This window comes from Anopheles cruzii, chromosome 3 (genome assembly GCF_943734635.1).
Source record: "Anopheles cruzii chromosome 3, idAnoCruzAS_RS32_06, whole genome shotgun sequence".
NCBI lineage: Eukaryota > Metazoa > Arthropoda > Insecta > Diptera > Culicidae > Anopheles > Anopheles cruzii.
Window position 1 is genome coordinate 10,470,990 of NC_069145.1, and position 22,819 is coordinate 10,493,808.

Consider the following 22,819-nt stretch of genomic DNA (forward strand, 5'->3'; position numbering starts at 1 on the left):
GATTTCGAGAGCAACATCGCCAGCGCCTTGTACGAAGATATCGGTGTGCAGGTGAACGCCGAGCTGGGCATCCGGCAGCGTTTGTACCAGCTGTGTACTGAGTTTGGCTGGTTCTTGACATCGTCGACATCGGGTGACAGTCCGTTTGGGACGCGCATCACCTACCGTTATTTCATCGACACCTGCCGGGCCGTGTTCGGAGATTGGATCGATCAGGAGGTCGTTTACGATGGCGTTCGGTTGACGAACCTGCATTTCAGAGGGGACGACCCACGTGTGACCAACGCGCTGTATGTCAATGCCGAGTTCGACCCAAGCCGGTTGGTGTCGATTACGAGCTACACAAACACAAACGCGAACGCGTTCGTCATCCACGGAGCGATGATAGCGATGGACTGGCTGTCCCCGAACGACGGCGATTCGGATGATTTGAGGCGCATTAAGGACGAAATTAAAGAGTACGTATATACGAGGTGTGATCAATAATTTTCGCGACATTTGAATTTTCTCGGGCTACGTATATCCGATTTTCGATTTTTTTGTGGAGTTAGGTTGCTACACATGTCAGTAACTTATGGTGAAAAGTTCGGCCATTTTGAGTAATCAGTCAATTTTTGACAGCTGTTTTGCTTGGACGTGTTTTGGCTCATCGTCGATTTTTGTCTCTTCCAAAAAATGGATGGCAAAGAATCTTTATCAAATTTGTGTGAAAAACGAAATTAAGAGCTCGGACGCAATCGAAATGTTGACTGTGGCTTATGGTGAAGCTTTTAAGACCAAAAGCATTGCTTATCGGTGTTCAAAATTTTTCAGAGGCCGAGAAGATGTGAACGTCGAAAAGCCAAGTTTGGTCGAATGTGAACAGTTTTGCTTACAGTTTTCTTCGATTGCAGGGTCGTGGTGCATCATGAGTTGTTGCCAGAGGATAGAACGGTCAATAAAGAATATTTCCTGCAAGTTATGCGCAATTCGCCGAAGCAATCCGTTACGAATGCCCGATTTGTGGGAAACCCGAAATTGGTTGTCGCGCCCCTCTCACACATCGTGGTTTCTGCGCGAATTTTTGGCCAAAACAACACACTAATGATGCCAAAGCTACCGTATTCTCTAGATCTGGCCCCCTGTGACTTTTTCCTGTTTTTTCCTTTTTCCAAAACTCAAATTACAGCTTCGTGGTCAATTACTTTTGGAGTACACAAAAATCGACGATGAGCCAAAACACGTCCAAGCAAAACAGCTGTCAAAAATTGACTGATTACTCAAAATGGCCGAACTTTTCACCATAAGTTACTGACATGTGTAGTAACCTAACTCCACAAAAAAATCGAAAATCGGATATACGTAGCCCGAGAAAATTCAAATGTCGCGAAAATTATTGATCACACCTCGTAGTTGGCTACGCGCTGAACAGGTCCAGCTCCCTCCTATGGAGCCCTGATGTTCTTTATAAAATGACCATGAAGAAAGGGAATAAAAAACGCAAAATGCTGAAGGTCCTCTGTCTCTTCCAAATAATCTTACAGCAGATAGCAACGGTAAACAACACTGCTCTTGCCAGCCGTAGATACCTTAGACCGAAAGATTCAAAGTAGGTGTCGTAGTGGAACATACGGCCGGCAGCTGATCTGGAAAGTTTTGAGATCAATTAAGGCAAATCCTGGATCTCCGATTGGAGATATTGCAAAAAGATATCGTGCCAGCAGAAGTACTTTCCAGAGGATCTGTCTATGAAAAAGCTAGAGTTTTTTTCCTTTAATGTATGCATCCAAACAGGACATTTAAGCAAAACCTAGCCGCTAAAACAAGCGCTAGAAAGTTGTACGAGAAGGTTTGGACGAGATAAAAAGGATGCTTGACGACGACGACGACGACGGACGACGAAACACACATGAAAATGGGTTTTTGACAGCTTCCTCCCACCAAAATGTTATCTCGCCACGGCACGGAGAGATGTCCTATTCTAGTTCAAATATGTATTTGCCAAAAATTTGCACGGAAACTAATGATCTGGCAAGGAGTTTTCATCACAAACATGACGATGAACTCATCGCTGTACAAGGAAGAGTGCCTCAAAAAAAAAGTTATATAATTTACTAGCTGATCCCGGCGCGCGTTGCCACGCCTCATTTCATCCTCATTTCTCGATTATCCGACGTTTCAACGGACTTCCTGGTGACGTATCCGATCAGCTTCCCTTTGCATTTCCCGTTACTTCTACTTTTCAGACGATCGGGCTTCCCGGTGACGTATTTGTTCAGTTTCCCTTTCCGCCTCCCGTTACTCTGTTCCAAATGATAGGGCTTCCCGGTGATGTATCCGATTGGCTTTCCTTCCCGCTTCCCGTTGGATACATGGCAAAACTCGCACCAGCTAAATTTGACTCAAATTGTTTGAACACTTTTCGAATTTTGCTGCAATTTACCCTAATTTTGTATGGGAGCCACCCTTTGTAAAGTGGCGAAGGGTTTCAAAAATTCACCAGAACATTTCCCCTTCCCAAAAACTCCCACCTGCAGAATTTGGTTCGATTTGTTCGAAAACAACCCGAATTATGCTGAATTTTATGTTACGTTTGTATGGGAGCCCCTCTCCCGGAGGTGTGAAATGTACTTTTTCTATATATGATCCTAATTGAAATCTAGAAGGCTGTAGCAGTCCGTTGCTATCTCTCTCTCTCTCTCTCTCTCTCTCTCTCTCTCTCTCTCTCTCTCTCTCTCTCTCCCTCTCTCTATCTCTCTCTCTCTCTCTCTCTCTTTCTTTCTTTCTCTCTTTCTCTCTCTCCCTTCTCTCTGTCTTCCCTCTCTCTCTCTTTCTCTCTTTCTCTCTCCCCCCTCTCTCCCCCTCTCTCACTATCTCTCTCTCTCTCATCTCTCTCTCCTCTCCCTCTCCCTCTCCCTCTCCCTCTCTTTCTCACCTTCTTTAAAAATTAAACGCAAACTACGCAGTTCCCCCCAACATCAAGATGGATGGAATGAGGGGTGGTGATAGGTGGAAGAAGGAAGGAAAAGGCTTTTAAGTGAAACCAATCGATTTAGAGACCACCAAAACCTAAGAAACGATACCCATATTGCCCTAGGACGTATTTTAAGGATTGGGGTTGTATGGGGACCCCCCCTTCCCCTCGTCCTGCAAGGACCAAATTTTGTCACATGGTTTCTCAGGTGACCAGCAACCATTGTGCAAGTTTTGATGAAATTCGATTCATAACTTGTGGAGTAATTGATGTTTTTAACAGTTAGTTGTATGGGAGGGCAAAGAAAGAGGGGGGTGAGGGGTTTCTAACCTTGACTATTGCACTCCCCGGCCCCAAAAACCCCTGTATACCAAATTTCGAGTCAATCGGTCCAGTAGTTTCGGAGTCTATAAGGGACATACAGACAGAACTTGAATTTTATATATAAGGCTGGCTAAAAAGTAATCCATTATTTTTGGGTGAAATTCAAAACATTATTTAAGATACTTCCAATGGTCCGATTTTCGTCAAATATGTACCGTTTTGTTGGAAAATTTGTTGTCTTTTCAAAAATAGGCTTATATGCCTCTTTTGTAAAAGGCTTAGTCGTTATTGGTGAAAAACTGGAGCAATCCATTTTCACAACCCTTTTTTGATCTCAGTTTTTCATCACTCAGGAAATTTTGTAATGCGCGAAAAAGGTTCAATCGCTTAGTGCAAGGTCCGGACTATACGTGGATGCATTAAAACATCCCAACAAACTCCCGGACTTTCTGGTGAGTCACTAAAGACGTGCGTGACATTTCGTTTTCCTGTGGAACACAAACCTCTTCTGTTGGCCGATTCTGGTCGTTTCTGGTCAATTGCTAGCTTCGAACGGTACAGTAATTGACAGGTAGAGATCTGAATTTAGTTTAAGCCACACGGAAGCAACTCATAATAAACGATTCCCTTCAAGTCCCACCATATACCCGTAGAACCTTCCTGCCGTTATTTCTGGTTTGGCCACCGGTTAAGCTGCTTCACCACGCTTAGACCACGATTATTTTACACAGTATTGTCGTATGTATCCCATTCCTCATCCCCAGTACCCATCCGTTTAAGAAATTGGTCGATTTCGATTCCGTTGGGCCAAAACTGTGCAGATGGCCATCATGTTTTTTTATGTAAATAGGGTGGTACCCAAACATCGAGCTTCTTTGTGAATCCAGCTTTGCGCAAATGGCTTAAAACTCTTCGATGATTATCTTTAGCTCCTGGCCGATGCTCTGATTACTAACAATGCCGATCTACTTTGATTATTTCTGTGATTTTATCGACATTTTCGATGACGTGTCTGCCAAGGCTTTAACATCAAAATAACTGAAACGGGTCAACGAAACCAAAATTTACGTAGCTAGCTGTTAGAGTATCGGCACCATGAACACCATGCAAAATTTCAGCGGCCTAGCTTGAATTTTCGCCTTTATCGGACAAAAAATGTAAAATGTACCGAATTTTTTCTTTGGTGACCTCCATTGTTAACACCCTGTAACTCACAAACGAATAGAACAAACAATAAACAGTGAAAGCATTTTTTAAGTGTAAAGTATCAGCTTTAAAACGAGCCTAAATTGAAACTGTACGATCGATACTTCACGAGATATCGATCACTAAAGGCATCTACCGAAAAATAATGGATTACTTTTTAGCCAACCTGATATATAGATTAAGTCACACAAAGGTCCGGTTAAGTTTTGGCCTGATTTGGCAAGCTGCCGGGGGGGACACGGGGGTTGGCGCGGCGCTAACAACCCCGCCCGTAAAAACAATCCGTTACGAATAGCACCAAAGATATTAACATTGTCTCTGGTGCAGGCCAAGACCGCTCAGCGGTTGTAGCACCAAATAAGAAGAAGAAGAAATAAGGATTATGCAAACAAACCGCAAACAAACCAATCCGCAAAAAGCGAGAGAGAGGATGACTGAAGTGTAAACATGAAATTCGTAAACAATGAAAGTCGTAAATAATCGCAGCAGCCTTATCGACGTTTTGCAGCCGTACAGCTCGAGTAGACAGCAATACGTAATAATATAATTCTCTAATTCGCATATGGAGGCGCCTGGTACAGTTCTCACACCACCATGTTATGTACTGGTTATACAATAAGTTATGCACTTCAACAACAACAACAAAGAGCGCTGCTACTGGCCTAAATTTTTTACAACGAAAAAAACAAGGTTGAATTTTTATTTTAGGAAGGTTTAAGAGCAAACGAAATTTAGGAACCATCTACCTATGTTGAAAATATATAAGGACTCTTCGGTTTCAATTAATGCAGTAAACAGATGGGTTGCTGAATTTAAACATGGTCGTACAAACTTTGAAGACGACCCAAGTCAAGAACGTTCATAAACAGCAACAATACCTGAAATCTTAGAAAAAATACAGAACCGTTATTTTGTAGCCGTTCCAGATTCTTATTTCAGACCACACTGAATAACAAAGTGTATTTCAAACCATAAAGTTGTGTTTTTCGTATCGAAGCGCAAAACTTATTGAACTGCCTGAGCTTCCACTGTTATGTTATTCACCACATGGCGTGGTGAATAAACATCGACGCGACAACTGACGTTTGATAACTGTCAATCGAGTGCAGAACCAAAACAATGCATCATTGCATCATAAAAAATAAGTGAAAACATAACATCTTCCTACTCCCGAACGACTGTGCAGCCGCATTTGGCTATTACCGGAAGTCTTATCTAAACACGTTATCAATGGACAGCATCTTATCGCACCGTACCTATTCCTGCCAAACGAGCCAGACACCGAAACAGCGCTTTGTGGTGTCTTGATACCTACTTTTATCGTAATTCGGCTCAATTCGGTTATCTTGTTTTGCGCTTCTAGTTTCTGGTGTGCACACCGTGACAATGTACGATTCGCGAGCAGCAGATTGTCTACAGTGTTCTCTTCGCTTCCGCCCAAAATGGTAATCCGTGGATTAACGCGTCTTGCAATCCTTGCCTTGCCTTGTCTAATTGCCCGCGCAACTTCATCCGTTCATCCCGACAAAGGATCGGTGACGTTTCTAGCGAACCAATTCGCCCATCCACACCCAAACTATATCGCTAACCGCTCGGAGGCACACCGCTTCCGAACGCGCGTCGACCACTTTGATGTCCAGAACAGGGCGACGTTCGAGTTTGACTACCTCTCGAACAGTGAGTACTATCTACCCGGTAGACCAATCTTTATTGTCGTCGGAAGCAACAGCGTCGTCAATGGGTACTTTATCGAAAACGGCCTGTTCCACGATATTGCCCGCGGCGAGAGGGCCTGGCTGTTCGCCAACGAGCATCGCTACTACGGCCGCAGTGCACCGGTTGAGTAAGTAACTTAATGGGGATGCTCTTGGAATCGATTAAAAGTTATTTATTTCCTATCGCAGAAACTACTCCACGCCCAATATGCGCTTCCTGAGCGTGGAACAGGCACTGATGGATCTGATCGAGTGGATCGATCATTTGCGCACGGAAGTGGTACGCAACCCGAAAGCCAAAGTGATTCTGCACGGTATCGGGTACGGTGGTGCCGTCGCAATCTGGGCCCGGCAGCGGTTCCCCAGTCTCATCGACGGTGCCTGGGGTTCAACACCGCCGGTGATCGCACGAGTCAACTTCCCTGAGTACGGTGAAGACCTGGGCAACACGATTCGCCGGCTGGCCGATGACGGGTGTTTCGGGACCATCTGGCGGGGATTCCGTACTGCCGAGAACCTGATCGATGCCGGGCTGTACGGGCGCGTGTCGGAGATGTTCCGCACCTGTGAACCGCTCGCGGCGGACGACCCGCTGACGGTGGAAACGTTTTTCTACGGGCTCAAGACCTCGATCGAGCAGGAAATGTTCGGCGAAGCGAATCCGCAGTCGGTGGTGCGCATGTGCCAGGAGCTGGCGTCCGATTCGGCCGACACGGCCCTGGAGGTGCTGGCAAACTTCTTCGCGCGTCGCTACGCCCCGTTCGACTGCGTTGCCCTCGATTTCGAGAGCAACATCGCCAGCGCCATGTACGAAGAGGTCGGTGTGCCGGTAAATGCGGAGCTGGGCATCCGGCAGCGTTTGTACCAGGTGTGCACGGAGTTTGGCTGGTTCCTGACATCGTCGACATCGGGTGACAGTCCGTTTGGGACGCGCATCACCTACCGTTATTTCATCGACACCTGCCGGGCCGTGTTCGGAGATTGGATCGATCAGGAGGTCGTTTACGATGGCGTTCGGTTGACGAACTTGCATTTCGGAGCGGACGACCCACGTGTGACCAACGCGTTGTATGTCAATGCCGAGCTCGACCCCAACCGGCTGGTGTCGATTACGAGCTACACAAACCCAAAGGCGAACGCGTTCGTCATCCACGGAGCACTCGCATCGATGGACTGGCAGTCACAGAGCGACGCCGATTCGGATGATTTGAGGCGCATTAAGGACGAAATTAAAGAGTACGTCTATAGTTGGTTACGTGCTAAACGCGTTCAGCTCCCTCCTATGGAGCCCTAATATTCTTTATCAAAAAAACTTTGAAAAAATGCAATAAAAAAATTAAAACGCTAACGGTCTTGTATCTCTTCCAAATAATCTTACACAAAGATAGCAACAGTAAACGACACTGATCGTGCCAGCTGAGCATGGATATTGGCAAACAAGACCGCATATAGTACAAAGATCGTCTTGAAACTCGTCATCAGCATCGCCTGCATAAAGCGACTAATGTAATCAGAGTGCAGCACGTCGCACCTCAAAATATAAACATGTGAGCAGCTCGCAAAATTTGCCGAGCTAAACAAGGCGCAAAACTGCGCCCTTGGTTGCAACTGTCCATTACCATCATCGCAAGGGAGTTCTGGTACAAATCGAAACCAAGCAGCGTAAACCCTTTCGGTTCATAGCGCGAAACTACGAGTCGATCTCGCGAGTGGACTGTCATATTTTGCATCCATCAAATCCATGCACACAAACGCTCTTTCGATGAACTTTGTAAGACGTAGATCTCAAAATGTTTCCCACTTCTTTGAGGCAGACTTCCCACATGGACCTGTTTTGACTATCCATCTTTTAAGCTAGCGACAGTGACGAAAACATCACAGGTTCGGAAAACGATCGACGTTTCTTCACCAAACCTCAGTGTCGTGTTCGAATCATATGGTACATGCAAAGCCAGTAAAATGAGATTTAAATCCATTGTTTTAAGTACCGAACGAAAGACTCTCTCTCTCTCTCACACACACACACACACACACACACATTAAGAAGCGATTATGATGAAGCTGACTCGAGCGCGAAATTATTGTATTTTTGGAAAAAGTTCAAATTAAAACAATACGCAAATTACGTCGAGCGCGGAAGCCCCCGGCACCTGAGGCGGGTAATTTCGCGCGTATCGAAGGTCTCAATCTCAACCTGCCCATGATCGCGATAGACCGCGCGGGTCGGTGAAGAATCGAGGCCTTCCTCTTTCACTCCATGGCTCTACCGTGGCTCGGCCGGGCGGAGATCATCAATTAAAAACTCTCTCAAGCCGAGCGCGAATTAAAAACAAACATCGAAAACGTACCAGAATTGAACAACCGCCGGGGAGGAAGAAAAGAAAAAGTAGAAACCCGATACATGATTTGGGCTGGCGACCATCCACAACCCCTGGGGCCTCACGCCGCCGCCATAGTGAAAACTGGGTACCCAACCAGCCAAGTGACCCGCGACCGTACCGGGGGAAACCGCAATCAAAACAAAACCAACCCGCAAAAAGCGAGAGCTTTTCCGGATGACTGAGGTGGCAATGAAAGTCTTAAACAATCGCAGCAGCCTCAACGGTGCGCACGATCGATGTTTTGCAGCCGGGCAGCTCGGGCAGACAGGTTTGATTTTGACTACTGCGTGCGGTCACAGCAACCAATGACTGGAGTCGACGGCGCCTGAAGGTATGTAATATGCGTTGGCACAAGGAGCCATCTTTCTTACCAGTACGTTCTCCTGTGAACTTGACGATCGGGGGTCGAGGTAATCTGTGGTTTAAAAATCAGCTCATTCTAGTCGTTTTATGGCCAAAGTTTGCTTTAAACGTATTAATTGTTGTCGATATTGTTGTCGATAGCGTTGTCCATCAATAATTTAATTACTTTTCAAACGTTTACAGAACACCATACCTATCATATCCCATCTTTGCGCAGTGAATATTTCGCTTTAGTAGCGATGAACCTGGTTCACCAGATTGTACCCAGGCCTTTTTGTGTTTAGGATTCTTGTAACAACTCCCCTTTTCATTGCATTTCCCCTTTCATCGCCAGTGACGATTAGGTACAAGAAACCGTTTCTTTTCAACCGCGCAAGCAGAAATTCGCGAATGGGTTTCCTTCTTCCAATGTCTTTTTTTTCAATTCATGGGGAACCCAAAATAATTCTTTTTTAATCATTCCAATGGCACTATCTGGCACATTTCTGCAAACTTTTTTTCGTCTGACATACTGATCCAACTCCTCATCATCAAACTTTTTTGGCTATAAATACGGCCCGGTCCGTTCTTCTAAGATAAAAAAAAAACTGTTTTGGCTGTCCTGGTCTTGGTCTCTTGGTCTTGCAAGTCAAAGTCACCACTTGCCTAATACCATTTATCTGAAAGGCTTCGACGGCATAGAACATGTTTTTTGCTTCGACGCCAGCTTCCGAATGAACAAGTTATACAGTTGGAGAACCGCATTTAAAGAACTGTCATCTGGCCCAATCTTGATAATGGGCCCCAGTTGGACTTCCTGCAATGTTTTCGGGGTTCGCTCACCATAAAAGAGGGTCCTCCATTTGTTGCCTTTCCTTCGTTCGCGACCCCCTCAGAACTGTGGTACCCGTACCCTCCTGCCACCTGTGCAATCAATTACGGCTAGGGATGTGTACGCTAGACCGGAAGTCTGGCGGTGCCATTGAACCCCTTCGGTTCGTCGGTCTCGTGTGCCACGGATCGCCCCAAACGCGCTAGGGTTACGAGGTCACGGTTGCAAGGTGCCTGGTAAGGTGCCCGTCAAGACCCCCGAATGGGGTCCGTTTGTGGTAACTGGCGGTCGTAAAACCGTGAAACCGCACATGTGGCGCACTTGCGCCACGGGTTGGAAGAGAAAGAACCGATCGGCCAACGAAGCGGTTAGGCAGCGAAGCGTAACCCGCACGCCGCCAGGGGGTTCCGACGGGTAGCGTAGCCCCGGGGAAGGGTCAGGATTTTTGAGTCATGCACGCAAGTTCTAAACTCCCGGACTCCCATCATCGCGTGAAACGGACGGAAGTCGGCCGGAACGGCCGCCCGGTCGCGCTTGGGTAAGTTCTTCACCGGAGCAGACTCTCTCCAAAAAAGGCGCGCGCCAGAGAGAGGATAAGCTCGCTCTCGCGGTCGAACGATCGCGATAGAGAGGGCCGAACAAAGAGAAACCTTTATAGGCCGAAACGCGGGAGTGAGCGAGAGAAGGATCCTCGTCGGAGATCCAACTTTCCCAGCGGGCTCCCCGCGGTGGGGATGGTGATCTGTTTGGAGCGGAATCCGGTGGAATCCGCGGCCTGTTTCAGTAACCCTTTCGTAGGCGTCCGGCACAGTAGTTGCCCGAGAGTTGTGTTCGTTGTTCGCGAGCTAGTTCTAAAGTGTGTGTGACGCAGGTTACGGTGGTGGTCTTCGAAAAGCTCGATCAAGAGTTGTTACGTCTGTTGTTGTTGGTGGCGGCGTCCCCGGCACGTTTGTATCGCTTGTTTGCGATGTTCGATTGATTCGTGGGCCTTCCCGTCTGTGTTTTGTTGTGGCCCTGTCAGGCGGAACCTCGTTTGGCGCAGTGAAAAGTGAAAAGAGATTTGTTTCGTTAAACACGGCACAAAAACCGACCCAAGGGAACCAGAAAACGTGGATGTCTTTTGTTAACGATATTCGTGTGTGTGTGTTTTTGTGGATCGCGTAATCAATCTACGCGGGAAGTGATTTAGTGAGTTTGACGACGAGAACCCTTAAAGGGTTGTCCACCACCACCAGGCTCTAAGCGAGTCGCGTTGCTTTGTAGTCGTTTGGTCCGAGTGTGTAGAATGTTATCTTGTTCTAACTGACAAGCCCCCGGATGGTCACGACCGTAGCGGCATCATCGTACCAGGACCCGTGCTAGAGAGAGAGAGACAAACGACCGGACGGCGATCGGTCGGCGTAAATGGTAAATAAGACGAAATGGAGAGCACAATAAAGGTAGAGCTAACAACAACGGCATTGGCACAGCATCCCCAGCGACAAAAGCGAAGCTTGTGAACTCTCGCATCCGGCGGCGGGGGCTTCGACAGAGAAAGACAGAGTGAAATCCGTAGTGTCCGGTGTGCCGCGGATTGCGGCCACCTCTATTTCGTCATCCCTGCTGGGGCTCCCTGTCTCGCTCACTTTCTCTCTCGTACCTCTCGGTCGGTCGTAACCTTTAACGACCGCGCGCCAGTCGCCGTCGCCGGCGATCACTCACGATCGTTGATCCTCGCGACTGGATTTCCGAGTTCCCTTTTTTCCCACCAGACGGCGCGACGGCGACCGGGAGCTGCGTAGGTTTGGACAGTTTTTTTTTTCTTTTGACGGCTCGATGACGTTTTGGCAAACAGCCAAACCACTTTCTTCACTTTCTGCGACCGGACCGGACGGAGGAGGTGTGACGAAGCCGACTCGTCCCGTCCCGCCGGGCTTCCGGTGCCCCCGTGCGTGCGTGCGTGCACTTATCCCGTCCATCAGTCTGTCAGCTTTTGACAGTCCCGCGGTATGTGCGCGGGCCGCATTCTTCAGGTCGTCCGCGTGCGGCCTTCACTCATCTCATCTCCGGGAAGGGAGCGTCACCTTTTCAGCATCGGCAGCACCACCGTTGGGCACTCTAATCGGCTTCTGCTGCTGCCGGTGATGGTGAGCGGTGGCTTCGGCTTCGCGTTTCAGTTCTGCCACACACTAATGACGAGCAGTGCTGGCTGCTGCTGGTATGGCCCCATCCTCCAACGGCTTCACACGCGGTGGGGCGGCCATCATGTCATCGGACGCCGCCGTGCACGATCCGCAACCGAGCAGCCGATCGTCGTAACGCAACCTTGCGCACGGACAGGTTGCTCCCGCGAGGGATCGGGCGCGAATAAATATTAATTGGATAAAAATTACCCCATCATCATCATCATCGCACTATGGGACTATGAGGAACATTCTGGCCACGGCACAGGCTGCGGGGTGGCTAATAACGTTGCTGAGTGCCCGAAACTGCCATTTTTTGTACTTTGTTTATTTTCGTTTATTTATTTTTATATGCCTTTTTCCAACTCAAAATAACGATCGAACATCAGATCACTGATGGTGATCATCAGTCTAAAATTTGGCACCGTGTTGCGGACAAGTTAATTCGGCGCCCGGCATGTTTCGAGCTGAGGTCTTCCGCGTCGCAACCGATCGCTCGGCGTGGATTGAACTTCAAATGAACCTGTGAAATTGATCATTGTGCAATGTTTCACAGTTTAACAATACCAGGTACCGAAAGGTACTTTTGGTGTTTCTCAAGATGCCATCTGCGGCCTTGGTTGTGTCACCATTTTTCCGCTCGATCATAATCGGGTGCCACCGACCAACTTGATCTTGTAATTGATCATATTCTTCTATAGTTTCTCAATTCGCATTAACGTTTTCTCTTCTTTTTCACTTTTTACCTCCCTCTCTTTCTCTCTTTCTATCATGGTCACACTTTGTTGTGTTGTTCCGTACCCGAAAAATAAACCCCTTTTTCGGTTGACGCATTTTCCCCCGAGGGTGTCGAACACAACTGTCCCCCCGGGGGCCACTGCTATTTCGTTGCTGTCACTCTCTCTCTCTCTCTCTCTCTCCGTCTGAGTGCAACAGTTTTCCGACCCCGACTGCGGGGCATTATGTTGTGGTTTTATTTGTCGTGTCGCACTTTTTTCTACAGTGAGCCTTGTGTGTGCTGCTGCTGCTGGCGCTATTGGCAAAGGTTACGCCATCGGTGTTCCCGCCGTGCCGCGCACTCGAGAGGGGCTTTCCCAACGTCGCCCATTATGCCAACATAAGCGGCCACTACCCCACCGGCGGCGGTGGGATTTTTTTCGCACACAACCGCCACCGCAGGGAGAGGTGGTACCGGTGTTGCAGTGTGCGCGACCATTTAGCGAGCGAGTACGCGAGTTGTCGTCAGCCTCGGGCGCAGGGGGGGTGAGTAGGGAGGAGCCCCAGCTGCACGGTAGTGGCCCCGGGGCAAGTTGGTCCCGTTGCCGTACCGTCGCCACCGGTCGGAAAATTCCCCCAAATCTGAGCGAGGATCAAAACTGCCGACTGCCGATGGCCGAGTGGAGCAGTTTTGGCTCGTTTGCGCGATAAGTTACCAAGATGAGGGATAGCGAGGAATTGTTTTAAGTGATCTGCCCAATAGGATGTGCCATGTGTGGAAAGGTTGTAACGATCTATCTATGCAAAATTTAATTTGATAAATATTGATCGTAAATGAACTAAAACATTCAAGATTCCAAGTTGTTGATCGATTACAGATCACACCGACCTCCAAACGAGAGCTTCTCCGATCCAAAAATCTCGAAGATCAAGATGACTTCTTTAAAATTGCTTTGCTGGGAAATTATTCGATGAAACTTGTATACTTATCTTTCTCCACTTAATGTAACATTTAGAAGGAACAACTTAAATGTTTGCGAAAAGCCCAAATGCTTGAAGATACCGCGACTCGACCACTTCCGGAACGTATCAATCCGTCCGGCTGCTGCGCAGGCTAATGTTGGCCGGGGGTGGGCCACAATACCCGCCCGGTGGCTGCTACCCATTGCAAAACATAGTCTCATTGCGCTCCGCGTACGTTGGCCCCACATTGACGCCACAGGTCGATCGCTCATCAGATCGCCCGGCCGGGGCCGAACGCCATTTTTAATTGCCCATGGGCCTTGGGAGGCCACAACACCGCACACACACACTTGCGGTACCTTGCAAGTTTTTTCTCACACCGCCCCCAGCCCCGAAAAGCACGGATGGGGTCCTCCCCAAGGATGGTTATGAAATAATTGTGGGACCGAATTGTGGGCTTCAATTTTAGGCGTCCCCGGATTGCTCGCCGCGGCGATTCCCATGCTCTCGCTCAGATTCGCCCACCCGGACTCGGGTCGGATCGGGGTTGTTGGGTGAGCATAAGAAGGGGCTGAAGCATCAGATGGGCCATCGCCACCGGGCCAACGATCATTGCCGATGCATTCCGGATTCACTTGCTGCTGCTGCGCGACGAAACGACCCTCAAGGATTCGTTCCGCCCTCCACGGGAGGGGGTGCCATATGTGTGTGTGTCTCGGGGGAACCGTGTCACGACACGGTCACGTTGGGCTTGCGGGAAAATCGAACTCGGCGCCACCAAAGGGTACATCGCGCGATCGGCCGCCAAGGTTGTTGCAATCGGCCGAGCGAATGTTTCCAGCCCAACCCCTAAGAAGCGGGGATGATCGCTGATCGAGAGTGAGAGGGTCGAATGTGTGAAACTCCTTAACCGATCTCTTAGCAAAAGGCTGCCAACATTCAACAGCGGGTCATTGGTGGGACCCGCTTACATATCGGGGAAAACCCGGCACCGTGTTCCGGCATGTGACGAAAGTGCATCGATCAACGCCTGTTACGGTGCCGGAATGGATTTAGTTGCCGAAACTAAAGGCATGCATTTTGCGGCAACGCCTCGGTCTCGGTTTCGATTTTCTTTGACGTGGACGACAAGCCCACTGGACCGCACCGCACCGGTTGGCAAATAAGTCTGGACGAAGAAATGCATTAAGGGCGGCCGCCAAGTTGTGCAAAATCGCGGTCTGTCCGTGGTGGTCGACTCGGTGATGTGCTGTAGCCCCAAGCGCAAGTATCTGGAGCGTGAAGAGAGTTGCAACAAGAAGGTGCAGCTTGGGCAGATTTGGGCAACTTTGGCTACTCAACTCCTCAACCTCAACCCAGTACGATTGCGGCACACTAAAAAGGAAAGTTTCCCTTACGGACAACAACATTTTCGAGTCGCCCAGTGCCAGTCCGTGAACATCGATTTAATTTGTACCTTTCCATCGGTACGGCGATCATTCATTTCAATCTCCTGATAGCTTTCCATCTTCTCTTCGCGCAATGGCGTGTGTGTGCGCGTGTGTGATCAACAATTATGATGATGATGATCATGGCCATCATTACCCGGCGGGAGCCAATGGCTCGATTTGTTGGCCTTGATTTGCGTTCGGTTGATGTGTCTTTCCGGCCCATCGTCGGAACGCCCGGAGATCATTAGCGAAACTTTAGCGAAGACGTTATCGACGAGGGGGCGCCCTCTTGGGTGGCCATTAGTGGCCCTCGCGCGAAGGATCAGGACATACCGCCGGATTCCGGAGCTCTCTGGCAAACAGACGTTCGAATCACAGCCACGCAGGAGGCGGCTAATGAGTTTGCACCGGAATCCCACAGTGAAAGCGCGGCATCTTCAACGCATCGCTTCGTATTGCCTCAAAACGGACGAAGGTTACGCCGAGAGTGGTCGAGAGGGGTTGCCTGAAGAGGCCTGACGACGACCATTTATTCGCCTTTTCGGACGATTTGCCTTTTTTCCCTGCCGGTGCTCCATGCCTGAGCAGCAGCCTCGGGTGGCCCTGAAATTCCGTGGCGGCCTTTTTTGGGGTGACTCTTTCGATCGGCCTGCAGCCTCCGGAGCGATGCGCTGCGTGGTGGGACCCGCCGCCGCCGCCGCCACGGGGCTTGTCCTTGTCGATTTTCGAGTTTTCCCAAGCTTTCAAACCCGCGGACCCTTACTCGCGATCCAGCGGAAGCAGAGGCCGTGGGGAAAATGATGAAATCAAAACAATCGGCGCACAGCATCGCCAGCCGCTACGCGCAATGTTTGCGCCCTGCCGTTGCGACACATTTCGACACGCCACCCGGTCGGTCGCATCTGCCCGAGTGAGTTGATGAGTTGATTCTCTCGAACCGACCGCAAAAGGTGACATTGAATGTATGCAAATTGGGGTTTTTACAAAGTCCCGTGCGGCACGGTGATGCATGGTTCCGGGTTTTTCACAACGTGCCACGAGGCTGCTCTAGAACGGTCGATGAGTTCTAGTTCTAGGAGGTGCAGTGAAGGGAGGCAGTGACAGTAGATGCCTGATGGTGAAACCTAATACGCAGCTCGAACGCCCGTCGTCGCCAAGAATAAATTATATGTGCGCACTTAATTACTGCCAATTACCTAATCGTAATGCGAACGGGGGTGAGGTTGCTGTTTTATCATTGTCAGTAAGGTATTGTTACAAATAACTTATACGTTGAAACAAAAAGAGAGAAAAAATCTCAATAACAATTGGATTGATCGAGTTTTGCTCTTTGAATTTATCACAAAATTTTTTGAAAACCGAATTTTTCTACGAAAAGGTGTCAGGAGAGCAACTACTCGAATCATAGGAGAAACTGTTTGAAGAGTACCAGTAACTGACCACAGATGGAGCCAATGCATTTCACAAAATCGCCTGGTATATTTCAATTGGAATATTTCGAAGCAATTGCTTTTTTCCTCCTGAGATGGCAAATCATGTATCTTGAGCCAATTTAATGAGATTTTATTGCCTTTTACAACACATTTCTTAGTAGATGCAGTGCGATGCAGGTAGTGTGTGCCTTCCGAATTGTTTGTGTTAATACGAATCGTCACGAAGCGTCGTGTGAAAAATTTCATCCCATTCTTCACAACGTTTTCGAACCGATTCATTAGCCGATGCTGTTTACACACCAAACAGTTAGAGCCCATTAGAGTTAGAGCATCAAATTATAAGTCCATAAAATAAGTCAACTAAATAACGAATGTGACGTTACGACTCGACGCACAGGAAGTGCCTCTAATTAAATGCAACGCAGCAGCAGCTGTGCTGCCGGCGATCGCTTCCTACTCGCGCCCCTCGCTCTAATGAGATAAGCCCCTGGCAAAGGCTCGCAGGTTCACCTCCTGGCGGTGCACGGTGGAAAACTCACATGCGGCGCCGTCTAACGCTCCGGTGTCTGGAAAGCAGCTGTCCGTGGGAGTGACTTGTACGCGCGAACCAACGGCAAACTCGCGGCAAGAGAAAAGCTCGCCGAAAGCAACAAAACGAAACAAAAGTGTGCTTAAAGAATGTAAATAATAACAATAATCGTAACGTTGCACCGGACGGCGGGCACGTGGCGGGGAGGGGCAGGCTAGTTAAGCAGAGCGTTGCCTTCGGCGGTGTGGTTCTGTTAGCCGTCAGCTGCACGCGCAACGGCTGCTTATTACGCAAATTTTATGCACTCGCCAGTAAACATGAACAAGCGCCGCCCGCCCTATTGTATGCCCTTGCGTCTGGGAGTAGCCGGTTCAGCCGGTAGGGCAGTCTGTAGGGGATTTCTCTCTCTCTCATTTGAGAACGCGTAATATCGAGGAGGAAGAAGCTAACCACCGCGAGGGCCGTTGGCTGAAAGTGCGCTGCGTGAGAGATCCTTGGTTTGACCCTCGTTCATAACTAAACCAAAGTGACCCGTAGAAAGCCCTGCCACTGAGGGCACAACAACCTCAACGGTCCGGAAGGGTTGCGGTGTTGCGGTGCGTAGTGAAAACCACAAAGAGGTAGCCCGCGGAACGTAAGGTCATAGCCACCGACTCGGCTTCGCTGTGGGCAACCCTCATCAACAGCAGCAGCAGCACAGTAACACCTGGGAAAACAGCTGACTCTTGGCTCGGTGGCGTAATCGGTCAAACCGGTTTGCCTGGCCCGGTCGGATTGGATAACGTTCTTGGGGCGGCCAACCTCCACCCCACATATGCTGCTCGCTCCCCGGTGCTTTCTTTTCGATCATCGATCAAGCCCAGGTGGTGCTGAAAATAGATCCACATCTCAGGGGCAATAAAACATGGCCGGGGCCGGGCCTTCGGCTCCTCGGCATCGCAATCGTAGCCCGCAGGGGAGCAGTGTATTAAGTCTGCTGGACCGTTCTGTCCGTCGCAATTATATTAACACTCAACACGTTTACGCAAGCTTTTCCCGGACCCCGAAAAACTAGTTTCTGAGCGCTGAACAGGGAAGTGCTGCATTAACTCATAGTACTATGTCGAATATCTTATTTAAGAGAGAAATCCTTTAGTAAATGTGACCAAGACTTCTTGCAGCGCCTTAATACTGGTAAACTAGAATACTGAACTCCCAGAGTTTGGGGACTTTCGATCAACAATTAGGGACTTGAAAGATCATCAAAACATTAATGAATATGGTCCTTACTGTGGACGACGGCATGTACGTCTTTGCTCTGAAGTAGTGTCCTTCAAGAGACGTCGAGTTTTGTAACCTATGTCACCTAAAAATGTTGGTTTTTGTAACATATTCAAATTTATATTTGGCCGGTTAAATAATTCAAACGACCGAAACGAAAGCATCGAAAATATTTCACCAATTTTACACTCAAAACAAAACCGAACTTTCTCGGAAACCGGTTTGATTGGCCTTTGAAAGTATAGAGAAAAAAAACACTGGGCTTTTAAACAAAGGATCTCGCTAATTTTGCATTTTCTATTTGGAACTCCAAACCCGGTTTGGCCTAATGCCAATCGGGTTGCAAGCAATTTAAACGACCACTTTATGCACACTACATTAAAAATACACACCAACTCGGTTACCCCACTTCCCGGTTGGTTTTCCCGGTCAGACGCACCGAACGCCGCCCATCGAGGTCAGAGGGTCTTCAGGCCGGCCCAATCAATGGCAGGATTTGATCGATTTGTACGATCGATCGTTTGCGATCGGTCAGCCCAGAGTCAGCGTTGCGTGGCCCGTAAAGCGTGGCCCTCCAAAAAAATCGTAAACGGCCACCGGAAGGCCTCCGTATCCCCATTTCTCCACCGACCTTTCCAGTGCCAGTCCAGAGAGGTTGACATAACACCGCCCGCCGTTGTTGGTTCGTTCGGGAAGCGAGAGGTTGCTCAACCGGAACCGCGCCACTCGATCGCGACCCTAATCGATTCCGACCCATTGTTGCGTATTGCGCCATTATTTTGGTATAATTTACTACCTGTTTTAAAGATTTTGTGATTTTTTTGTGCATCGGCACCGGTTTCCCAATCGCTCCGGAGCGATCCGCTTGATTGGCCGGCGGCGATCAGCGTGTGGTGCCCGAAGAGAGAAGAAGGGAGGCTAGGCACCTGAGACCAAAACAGAGTTCCCTGCGCCCCCCCGAAAGCGGGTGTGTTGCGTTACGCGTTTCGGGTTGAAGATGCCCCGGGCGGCTTTTTGGAGGTTCGCAATTCTCACGCGATTACGCGATGATTGCAGGTGCGCTGTGCTGTGCCGCGAAGCGGGGGACAGACTTCACGCCCGTACTTCCACGTTCCAGCGCGGCCGCCCCATGGTGCCCCCTGGTGTTGGCTTGGTGTTGGGAAAGAATGAAGAGCACCCTCGTTGAGTTCAATCGATCCTCGCCTGTTTGAAGGGGCAAGCTGGCGGTGTTTTTTTCTCCCAAGCTCTGTTTCGTTACATTATCCCTGAGACTAACACTTACGCCAAGCCAAGGGGTCTTGAGCGCTCTGATGTAATTCTACCGCCCGTGGGTGAGATAATTAGAGAGCGGGAGCGTCGGTGCTCGCTGGTGGAACTGATCTTCTGCCCGACGCTGGCCGTTGAGCCGTGTTATTAGCAGCAACCCGCAAGTGCCCGCAAGTCCCAAGAAAAAGAGCACTCCCGGTGCGTACAAAGCCACTAGTAGCTATCGTGTGTAACGCTCGTAACGCTCGCACCCCGAATGACGCCATCGGACTTTCCCGTTCCCGCGATGGCGCAATTTTCACCGGCCCGAATGGGCCAATTAGCTGAATTCCCTTTCGGACGGTCCTCAACGGACTTGGCGGGCGCGTCCCTATAGTTCATCGCACCTAACCCGTTTTCTCTCGCTATCTCTCTCTTCAGTTGACGCAAGTTCCCGGACACAGTTGGGACCCAGCACACCAATAAGACCAGAAATGGTTGACTACTACAATACGCGATCGAGCACGGTGATCCCGTCGGCGGGGGTCGGCCCAACCGCGACCCAACTTCGGACGACAACCGCCAAGAGTCGCTCGCAGCGCGACAAATCGACGCTCCACAAGACGCTGACCGATGGAGGCGTCGGTACGGGTGGTTCCGGTGGTGGTGTAACCGGGAGCCAGCAGCCACGGATACGCATCGTGCGGCTGGTGCGACCCCACCAGAACCACACCACCACCGCCTCCCACCATCGGCCAACGGGCGGCGGCGGTGGCGGCGGCAATTTTGGGTTCTCGATCCGGGGTGGGCTCGAGTACGGGACCGGATTCTTTGTGTCCGCCATCGAGCGTGACTCGGAAGCGGACCGGCAGGGTCTCAAGGTGAGGACCGAGGCACTGGGCCGAACACCCGGCCACAGCATGCTAACTGGTTCCTGTGTTCTTCTTGCAGGTGGGAGATCAAATCGTACGCGTCAACGGGTACCAAGTGGAGGATGCCGTCCACCGGGAACTGGCCTCGTTCATCGCCAACCAGGAGCGGTTGATCATGAAAGTGCGGGCCCTTGGCATACTGCCGATCAAGGAGTAAGTTCCTCCGGTTTACCAGTAGGAGCCCTATCGTTTACGGTCCTGTTGCTTTCCTTTTTCAGGCGCTCCGTCGATCCACTCACCTGGCACCTGGTCTCGTTGGCTCGCGACACGCAGGACACGCTGCTGCTGCTGGAGGACGGTCCGTGCTGTGGGCGTGACCTGAAGGTGATCCTGTCCGTGGCGCCCCGAACCAAGCTGGGCTGTGGGATTTGCAAGGGCCCGGACTGGAAACCGGGCATCTTCGTGCAGTTCACGAAGGAGGGCGGCGTGGCACGTGAAGCCGGCCTACGGCCAGGCGATCAGATCCTGTCCTGCAACGGGCATAGCTTCGCCGAGGCCTCGTTCTCGGAGGCGGTCAGCGTAATGAAGTCGTCGCACGTGCTCGAGCTGGTCGTGCGGCCGAGCGCCGGGCTCGATCTGTTTCCGGGTGAATCGAGCGGCTACAACAGCTCCGCGAGCAGCGTCAACGGTGACCAGAGCCCGTGCTGGGGCGACCAAACGTCCAAGCGGCTGAGTATCGTGCGCGAGGAGTCCATTTCGCACGAGCGCCGCCGTACGGCGGCCATCGGCGAGCTGAAGCCGATGGGAGAACGGCCCCCCACGGGCTCGGTTTCTACTCCACCAGCTCCCCAGACCTTACCTCCTGCGCAGACGGTGGCCACCAGTGGCGGGGGTCACCGGCGGAAGAATACCACCATCATTGAGTTCTCGGAGCGGGGCACGATCGTGAACCCGGACGCGAAACAGAGTGAAACGAAAACGATCATTGTCGAGGTGCACCGGAGCGCATCGACCGGCTCGATCGGTGGCGCGGGATCGAACACACTCATCCCACCGCCACCACCTCCGTTCGCGGACAGTGTCGCTCCGCCACCGCCACCACCGCAGGGACTGGCCCTGGCCGAACCAAGCGCTACCGATCAACCGGGAACGGCGGAGTCAGCGGTGGCCACCAACAGTCTGTGCAGCGCGATATCGGACGAACTGCGTCGGCGGGCGGAGAAGAAGAGTGCCGCGGCGGTGGGTGGTGGTGCGCCCGACGGGGCGATGGCCTCCGCCCTAGCCGGTCCGGCGGCTGCCCTCACGGAGCTGGAAAACCGGCTGAAGGAGAAGAACTGTCGTCTCCGGCCGGTCACGATGGCCATCTCGGACGAGCGGCACACGGCGCTGATGGACGAGTTCCGGGCCGTGCACAAGCGGATGTTCAAAAATGGGTTCGACAATGCGGAACTGAAGGTAAGGGGTGCCACGAACACGGTCGAGTCGGCGGGCAACACTCACTACATTGCACGTCTCCCATTTCAGCAAAGACAACCTGCCAAAGGTGATAAGGGGGAGCCGAGCGTTTCAGTGGCCCCGGCTGAGGCGGCCCTCAACGGGACGCGAAAGTCAGCGAAAGGCACGATGGGCCGGGTGGCGGCCTCGGAGATGGCCAAAGCTAGCGGTGACAGTGCCGAGCTGGAGTCGCTCGAATCGTTCAAGCTGACCAACCCCCAGGCACCGCCAGCTCGGCCACCGTCGTACTACTTCTGCCCGCAGGCCACCGGGCCGGCGACGATGAAAAAGTCCCAAAAACCGATTGCCGTCACCATCAGCGAGTACGCCAGCAGCAACAGTGCAACGCGTGGCGCTCCCGATGAGCCGGTGGCGGTCCGGAAGCCGGCTCGCTTCGTTCAGCTGCGGCCGGTGACGACGGAAGGTGCGTCTTCCGGCATCAACAACGAGGCCGCCCGGTCGGAACAGCGAGGATCGAAAGCTTGACACGATCACGAGCCCGGGACTGACTGAAGTTGCAGAGTGGCACGCGACCAAAAAACGATCACGGTGGAATAGAAATAGACTCAAACGGCTCATCATCATTCAAATGATTGCTTATCGTTGCGTTTTGTTGAAGTGGACGATAACTCTTGATGACCACTGAGGCACGCTGACGGCGTATTCTTTATGGAACGACTTCTGGTTTTCGGATATTTCGGGTCATTACGAGTTCACTGATTGTTTCAGATATATTCTAATTAAATTCTGAACTATCGACGACACTGCAATTATGGTGTGCTCGTCAATAGTCTATTAGATTCCATTCAATTCTCGATTACGATCCAGATTTTCACACTTCGAAGCCCGTCAAAAATCGTCGATCACTGTTGCGCAGTTTGATCTGTCGCCGATTTTCTCATTTCCCACAAGCGATAGGCCACCCAAACAACGAGGGACAAATTGACGGCCGCAATCACCA

The 22,819-nt window shown here is 50.6% G+C and overlaps 3 protein-coding genes across 3 annotated transcripts in view; all 3 read left to right on the forward strand.

The window, feature by feature from the left end:
* The window catches only part of LOC128269808 (putative serine protease K12H4.7), an 8,956-nt gene extending 3,089 nt beyond the window's left edge, over positions 1-5,867 (forward strand). Inside the window, exons 3-4 of the mRNA XM_053007212.1 lie at positions 10-462; positions 5,847-5,867. Of these exons, the coding sequence (XP_052863172.1) occupies positions 10-462; positions 5,847-5,867 (474 nt within the window). The remainder of the gene's footprint in view (positions 1-9; positions 463-5,846) is intronic.
* Positions 5,868-5,925: 58 nt separating this feature from the next.
* LOC128269809 (putative serine protease K12H4.7) lies at positions 5,926-7,492 on the forward strand. Its single transcript, XM_053007213.1, has 3 exons — positions 5,926-5,935; positions 6,014-6,326; positions 6,388-7,492. Exons 1-3 carry the CDS (start codon positions 5,926-5,928, stop codon positions 7,490-7,492), a joined length of 1,428 nt encoding a protein of 475 aa, XP_052863173.1.
* Positions 7,493-19,986: 12,494 nt separating this feature from the next.
* LOC128269810 (uncharacterized) lies at positions 19,987-22,344 on the forward strand. The gene is made up of 4 exons (XM_053007214.1): positions 19,987-20,373; positions 20,444-20,577; positions 20,643-21,819; positions 21,889-22,344. Exons 1-4 carry the CDS (start codon positions 19,987-19,989, stop codon positions 22,342-22,344), a joined length of 2,154 nt encoding a protein of 717 aa, XP_052863174.1.
* Positions 22,345-22,819: the final 475 nt, after the last annotated feature.